This window comes from Arachis ipaensis, chromosome B10, assembly GCF_000816755.2.
Source record: "Arachis ipaensis cultivar K30076 chromosome B10, Araip1.1, whole genome shotgun sequence".
Classification (NCBI taxonomy): Eukaryota; Viridiplantae; Streptophyta; class Magnoliopsida; order Fabales; family Fabaceae; genus Arachis; species Arachis ipaensis.
Window position 1 is genome coordinate 75,862,821 of NC_029794.2, and position 8,378 is coordinate 75,871,198.

General features: G+C 40.6%; 1 protein-coding gene across 1 annotated transcript; it reads right to left on the minus strand.

Annotated features, from left to right (window-relative positions):
* Window positions 919-2,878, minus strand: LOC107620698. The gene is made up of 3 exons (XM_016322827.1): window positions 2,606-2,878; window positions 1,655-2,446; window positions 919-1,002 (listed from the first exon to the last, which is right to left on the minus strand). The coding sequence occupies exons 1-3, from the start codon at window positions 2,876-2,878 to the stop codon at window positions 919-921; spliced, it is 1,149 nt and encodes a 382-aa protein (XP_016178313.1).

Below are 8,378 nucleotides of genomic sequence, written 5' to 3' on the forward strand. Positions count from 1 at the left end.
TTTTGCACGGGGGGCTATCTTCGCTCTCTTTAACAACATTGGCGTAAAACTCCCTTATCATAACAGCACTAATCTTAGTGAGAGGATGCCACAGAAGATCCCATCTTCTTTCCTTGGTGATTTATCGCATAATGGGATATTCTCCCTCCCTCAGCTCGAACCCCATTTCAGGAATGATAAGCTTTGTTTTCATGAGCCTATTGTATCTTGCTTCATGAAATTGGGATTTGAACCTCTTTGTGTCAAAGGATGGAGGTTCTGTCACCATTGGTTCCTTTCCTGGTCTTCTCCTTAAACTTGAAGGGGCCATTGAATCTGGGTACGAATAAGAGATAGGTAGGGTTATGTTTGGAGTGATGTTCGGTCTTGTTGTGAAGGGAAAGAAGAAATTGTGTGCTTTAAGTGAGGGTCTCTTGTATGAAAGTGTTCTCCATGATGTGTTGGAGGCTATTTATGGACAAGGTTTCCAAGTTTCCCAACAAGATCACAAGAGAGGAGTGGGTTCGGTTATGGTAATGAAAGGTGAGGATTGAGTTGAATAATGTAGAAGACTCATGAAATGAATGGCCTGCATGTATTGTTGAAGCTTGACGAGGATTCTCTTCTTATTGGCTGCATGCTTTTTTGGTGTCCTATGGTGCATGCATGCAGATTTTACTTTCCAAGGGGTGCGCTTCACTAGGCACATGTGACCACTTCTCACTTGGCTTGTCATAGCCGTGGTCCTTCCTTTCTTGTCCTTTTCTCAATTTTCTCTTTCTTATCAAATCAAAGCAACAAAATGGTGAGGTTCAGGACAGAATTCGGTAATGTAGTGGTGGATGCTTAGACTATTTATTATATTTCTAAGTCATGGAAGGTCAATCGTGTCCCTTACTTAGTGAACCAAGGTTTGGTGAACACCAAACTTGTTGTTTGCTAAAGGGTCAATGTCAAAAGTAAGTACTCTATCACAATTGATACCTTCCTCATGAGTTCTAATTCATTTTCTAACATTAATTCCTAAAATGAAAAAAAATGTATAATTCATCTACGCATGACTTTGATTTTATGAACACAAGTTGATCCTTCTGAAAATTTGTATATGTGTAGACACCAAACTTAATGTTTGGTCAAATACTTCATCGAAATGACTAAGCATATGATCTAAGAATGCTTGAAAAGCTGATTTTTGTGTGCTGCAAAGCACACAAAACTTAGAAGTCTGGCATGTATTTCAAAACAATGTATGCATCTTTCAAATATGTCTAATAAAATTCAATGTCATGCTAAGGTGATCATAATTTATTGAATTCAAAAACAAGCATAATCTTAAATCATGGGTTGCCTCCCATGGAGCGCTCTTTTATTGTCATTAGCTTGACAGTGAATCCCTCTTTTATGGTGGTTGATGACTGTAGTGTCTCAGCTTGTCCCCCCTGACTGTGAGCTTCTTCTTTGTGCCTTGATGCTCAATTTCAGCATGCTCCAGTGATAGTATTTTGCTGACAGTAAAGTAGCCATCAGTCCATTGATTTGTCCCCAGTTGTTGATAGATCAATTGTACTTCATCACCCTTAGAGAGCCCCTCTGTTGGAATCTTTTTGTTCTTCCAACCCTTTTTAGTCTTGTTCTTGTTTTTCTTCCTTCTTTTTGCTGATCCTCCTTCTTTAACAGTAGGTTTCACTTTGGGACTCTTCTCCTTGATGATTGACACATCCATGTCTTCTTGAATTTCTTCATTGTTCTGCACAGTCTCTTTCTCTTTTTCCCCTGTTGTATTTTCTATATCTTGCTTTGGAAGGTAACTGCTGATTGTCCTATTAATTCCTTCCTTCCACTGCAAGTTTTCCTTCTTGGTTTCCATGCAGTCTTTCTTTTCATCAATGAGCTGTGTCTCTGGAAATACATTCAGGGTGATGCTTTCATCATGCATTCTGAGGGTTAACTCTCTTCGCTCTACGTCTATAATGGCCCTAGCAGTAGCCAAGAATGGTCTTCCCAATATAATGGAATCACCCTCATCCTCATCTGAATCTAAGATCACAAAATCTGCTGGGAAGATGAATTTGTCCACTTTTACTAGAAGGTTCTCAATCACACCCCTGGGGCATATCACTGACTTGTCCACCAGTTCTAAAGACATCTGTACTGGTTTCACTTCTTCTATGCACAGCTTTTTCACTAGAGAAGAAGGCATTAGGTTGATACTAGCCCCTAAGTCACACATTGCCTTGTTCATGGTCATACTACCAATGGCACAAGGTAGAAGGAAGCTTCCAGGATCTTCAAGTTTAGGGGGGAGTCCTTTTTGGATTAATGCTCTACATTCTTCAGTGAGCAGTATAGTTTCATTCTCTTGCCAACTTCTCTTCTTGTTAATAAGCTCCTTCAGAAACCTGGCGTATAAGGGCATTTGCGCTAGTGCCTCAGCTAAGGGAGTATTTATCTCCAACTTCTTGAAAGTCTAAAGGAACTTATGAAAATGTTGATCCTTTTCTTCTTTGTTGAATCTCTGGGGATATGGCAGTGGAAGCATAAAGCTTTTCTCTGCTTGCTGCTTTTGTTCCTTGGTTGGCTCTTCCTTTTCTTTGAGTTTCTCTGGAGTATTCTTGCTTGTTGTTACCTCCTCATCATTGGCTTCTTTTTTAACCTGCTTCTTGTCATTATCCTTGGGCTTCTTGGTTGCTTCTTCATTTTTCACCAAGATCTTACCACTCCTCAGCTTTATGGCTTTGCATTCCTCTTTTGGATTCGGAACGGTGTCACTCTGTAATGAACTCAGAGGTCTCTCAGTAGCAAGTTGTTTAGAAATCTGTCCAATCTGCCTCGCCATATTTTTCATGGAAGCCTCCTGATTCTTTGTTGTAATCTCTTGGTGCTTCATCAGTTTATCCATTAAGATATCTAAATTGGTAATCCTCTGAGAGTCTTGTGAGGTTGGTTGATTGTGGGTGTTGAGGGTTGAGGGTATGTGTTTTGGTTGGTGGCTTGGTTATTGGATGGATGATGGTTAGAGTTGGGGTAAGTGTTTTGTGGTTTTCTGTATGTGTTTTGGTTATTGTTTTACTGGTTGTTTTGGTTTGTGTTTTTTCAACTGTTTTGGTTTGAGTTTCTTTGCCATGGTTGTTGAGGTTGATTGTGATTGTCTCCCCATCTGAGGTTGGGGTGGTTCTTCCAGGAGGGGTTGTAAGTGTCACCATAAACCTCATTTGTCCCAGAATTTTGGTTGTGTATGTACTGGACTTGTTCTTGCTGTTGCTCCTCTTGAGTCTCTTCATTTTGCCCCCATGTGGTTGATGGTTGGCTTGTGTTGACTGCTGCAACTTGGAGATTGTCAATCCTCTTGGCCATTTGCTTAAATTGTTGATCTATCTGCTGCTGCATCACTTTGTTTTGAGCTAGGATTGAGTCCACCCCTTCCAACTCCATCAGTCCTTTCCTTTGTGATGGTTGGCGTTGCCTTTGGTGAGCAAAGAAATACTGGTTGTTGGCCACCATATCAATGAGATTTTGGGCTTCCTCTGCAGTTTTCATGAGTTACAAAGAGCCTCCAGCTGAGTGATCTAATGCTTCCTGGGACTTCAATGTCAAGCCTTCATAAAAATTCTTCAACTTATCCCACTCAGTGAACATTTCAGGAGGGCACTTCCTGATTAGAGTCTTGTATCTCTCCCACGCCTCACAGATGGGTTCAGCTTCCATTTGTGTGAATGTTTGTACCTCAGTCTTCAACCTAATGATCCTTTGAGGTGGATAAAATTTGGAAAGGAACTTGCTCACTAAATCATCCTAATTGTTGATGCTGTCCCTTGGGAAAGATTCCAACCATTGAGTAGCTTTGTCTCTGAGAGAAAATGGATATAGCAGTAGCTTGTAGCTGTCAGGGTGCACACCATTGGTTTTGACAGTGTCACAAATCCTCAAGAAGGTAGACAAGTGTTGGTTAGGGTCTTCAAATGGTCCTCCTCCATAGGAACAATTATTTTGGACCAAGGTGATGAGTTGTGGCTTCAGTTCAATGTTATTTGCATTAACATTTGGGGTAAGAATGCTACTCCCACAATGTCTAGGATTTGCAAAAGTGCAGGAAGCCAAAACTCTCCTTTGTGGTGGATTGTTGTTGTTATGGGCTGCTCCTTCTGGTGGATTTGGTGGATTTGTTAAGTGTTCCTCCATGTCCTAGAATTCTTTTTCTGAATCCTCTTCACCAACAATATTTTTCCCCCTTTCAGCTCTCCTTAATCTCTTAAGAGTTCTTTCGTCTTGTTCACAAAAAGTGGGTATAACTCTCCTTGTACCTGACATACAATCAAAACAAAAAGAGTCACATAAAACCCATTGCTAGAGTGAAATTTTTTTGTTAGCTTAAGCAAAAATTCAAACAGTTAGTGTGTTAGTAAAAAAACAATGAAACAGAAAAGGAAAAGTGCTTGATCTAGATATCCACTTCACTTAATCATTGTCAATCTAATTCAATCCCCGGCAACGGTGCCAAAAACTTGATGCGTGGAAAACGATCCAACACAAAACTCACCAGCAAGTGTACCGGGTCGCATCAAGTAATAATAACTCACATGAGTGAGGTCGATCCCACAGGGATTGAAGGATTGAGCAATTTTATTTTAGTGGTTGATTTAGTCAAGCGAATCAAGTATTGGTTGAGTGGTTTGGAACTGGCAGAAACTAAATTGCATGAATTGTAAAGGGAGAGAAAAGAATTGCAGTAAATTAAAGAGAACAAGAAGTAAAAGTGCTGAATCTTAAAGTGCACGTAATGTAAATTGCGGAAACTTAGATTGCAAGAAATGTAAATGACTGAATCTTAAAGTGCAAGAAATGTAAATTGCTTGAATTATAAAAGGGATTGGGAGCTGGGATTACAGAATTTAAACAAGTAGAAGCAGATTGCAACAAACAGAAAAACTAAAGATAAATTGAGTTGCAATAAATTTCAAACAGAAAAGTAAAAATGCTTGAAGAACGAAAACAGAAAGACTGATGCTTAATTTACTGCAATTTAAAGAATGTTGAAGATCTCAGGAGTGGAAGAGACTAGAAAGCAAGTCTAGATCTCAAATCCTTCCTTGATCCAACAATAACAATTGCAAATTGAAAATGGAAAAGTAAATTGCAAAAGAAAAGAAAGTGAAGCAGTAAACAGAATTGAAACTTAAATTCTAGAATTATGCAGAAAGTAAACAAGAGATCTCAAGGTGGGATTGAAACAGAAGTTCTTCAATTCTCCACCCAAGATCCAAGACAAGAAGTAAAGAGTGCTCAAGCAAGAATAAGAAAGAAGAGAGATCAATTCTCCTCCCCAATTCTCTAAGATCCAAATTCGAAGTGAATGCTCAAAATTACAAAAAAATGAAAATTAAAAGGAAGCCAAAAGTGAAAAGTAAAAAGTTCCAGAGGTAAAAGTCTCTCCTAAACCAAACTAACACCTATTTATACACTTCCTAATTTAGATCTAAGAATTTGGGTGGGCTTTAAAATTTGGTGAAGAAATGAATTAAATTGGATTTTTAGTGAATTTTGGCCCAAGTGCACCTCCCAGGGATGGCTCAGTTGGAAAACCAAACTCAGCACCCAATGTTGCCTTGCTTGCTTGATTTGGTGTGCGTTCCAGCCCCTTGGTCATGTTGCATGACACTAGAGCTCAGTTGAAATTTTGAACTTAGATCTATGTCTCGGCCGTGTCCCATTGTGCGCATCATGGCATCCATGGCGTGCTCTTTGTTGCGTGTCACAGCCCCTTGGTGTGCCAAAGTGTTGCGCATCATGCTTGCTAGTTGGTGCTTTTGGGCATGCCAAGATGTGGGGAGATGGGGGAATGTAGTGCTCAGTTGGGAAAACCAATTGAGCTCCCCATGTGTAGCGCCTTGCTTGGGACCTCAAGGTTCCAAGTTCGATCCTTGGTGGAGGAAGTCTGAAGCTAATTTCCTTGGAAGAGTGGATGCTCCCTCCTTGCCTTTCATGGAGCTCCTTGGTTCGAACCCTTTGGAATGCATCTTGGCTCATTTTCTTGCAAGCTAAGTAGCGCTCCTCCCTTGTGTTTCAAAGAGTTCCCAGGTTTGAATCCTAGCCAAAGCATCTTGGTTTATTTTCTTTGCAAGCCAGGTAGTGTGTGGTTCCTTGTTTGAACCTTGGAGGAAACATTTTGGCTAATTCTTCTTGATTTTTCTTGCAAGGAGCGTTCCTTTCCTCCCGTGGGTCATTGGTTCAAAACTTGGTGGCTCCATTCCTTGGAGTTGCATCTTGAATTAATTCTTGAAGGAGCCCGATAAAGCTCACTTAGTAAACTGAGCTTCATGTTGTTTTCTTGCTTTCTTTAGTGCTCAGTTGACTAATTGAACTGAGCTTGGTGCTTTGCTCTTTCCCATTTTTCCTTGTGAAGCTCAGTTTGCTTTCTCAACATAGTTTCCTTCTTCCTCAATGTTGCCACGCTTTTTCTTCCTTTGGGCACGCTTTTCGCTTCCTTTAGACACGCTCCTTAAGCCACGCTTTTCTTGTTTTCTTCTTTCTTCACCTACAAGTAATCAAATCAACCAATCAAAGTATCACAAATTTCACAAGGTTCATAAATCAATTAAATTTATCTTAAACCTCATGATTTAATATCAATTAAAGGGTGGTTGATTGATTCAAAGAAACCATGCAATTCCACTCCAAATTACTTACTTACAATGCAAGAAAATGCATAAAACCTAATAAAAACAAAGAAAAAGACTAGTAAAACTAGGCTAAGATGACTTGTTATCACGTGCCTGACAAATACTTCCGTTCTACATGCAAACAAGCTAGAATGAATATCTCTTGGATATCTAATACAGAGGACCGAGTCTGAGATATTAGAATCTTCATGGTATAAGTTAGAACCCATGGATGGCCATTCTTGAGATCCGGAAAGTCTAAACCTTGTCTGTGGTATTCCGAGTAGGATTTGGGAAGGGATGGCTGTGACGAGCTTCAAACTCGCGAGTGCTGGGCGTAGTGACAGATGATCGAGAACCGACAGATGATTAGCCATGCAGTGACAGCGCATTGGACTATTTTCACAGAGAGGATGGGATGTAGCCATTGACAACGGTGGTGCCCTACATAAAGCTTGCCATGGAAAGGAGTAGGAATGGTTGGATAAAGACAGCAGGAAAGCAGAGGTTCAGAGGAACGAAAGCATCTCTACACGCTTATCTGAAACTTTCACCAATAAATTACATAAGTATCTCTATCCTATTTTAATTATCTTTTAGTATACTATAATCTCTTCATACATTTGAATCCGCCTGACTGAGACTTACAAGGTGACCATAGCTTGCTTCAAGCCGACAATCTCCGTGGGATCGACCCTTACTCACGTAAGGTTTATTACTTGGATGACCCAGTGCACTTGCTGGTTAGTTGTACGAAGTTGTGAAACAGAATTAAGAACATGAACGTGCGTATTGTGTTTTTAGCGCCGTTACCAAGGAAGGAATGATCACGATTTCTGCGCACCATTGGTCATCTCACATATACTCTGAGTCAGAGAAGTAGTCTCTTTGCTAGAAGATACCTCTGCAACAGCTTTTGAGCGGCCTTATTTCTGCCTATAATTCTGAGTAGATTCAGCTAAGTCGCTGATCAATTTCCATGCCTCATCAGTGGTCTTGTACTTTTCCATAGATCCATTGCTAGCACTCTCCAATGTGGTCTTAGCTTGGGGCCTCATGCCCTGTGTGACGTAGCCGAGCAACACTATCTTGTCAATCATATGGTGGGGACATGCTTCCAAAAGGTTGTTGAAGCGCTCCCAATATTCATAGAGAGTCTCGGACTCATCCTGGACAATCATGGAAATGTCTTTCCTTGGTTTATCAGTAACTTCAGCTGGAAAGAATTTTTCTGAAAATTCTCTTCTAAGCGTATCCTAGTCAGAAACAGTTGCTGCGGGTTAAGTGTAGTACCACTCTCTCGCCTTTCCCAAAAGTGAGAATGGGAAAGCTTTTAACAAAATAGAAGTTTCATCCGCACCATCGCACCTGACAGTGGAACAGGCTTCTTGGAAATCCCTAAGGTGCTTGATAGGCTCTTGAGCGGGTAAGCCATGAAACTTAGGCATCAAATTGAGCAGTGCAGTCTTTATTTCAAAGTCTGTGGCCACTGCTAGGTGATGCGCTTGAAACGGTTGCATTGTAAAATCAGGGGCTCCAGCCTCCTGGATAGTAACTCTCCTAGGTGCTGCCATGTCGCCTGCGCGTAAATCAACTGAATCAATAGAACGAGGGCTTGTTTCTTCCTTAAGTGACATTTCAGATCCACCCTCAGAGAGGACTAACCAACGCCAAGCTTGTCTTATACGTGAAATAGTTCTTTTAATCTCAGGATCAAATACTGGCAAGCTTGGATCAGGAAGT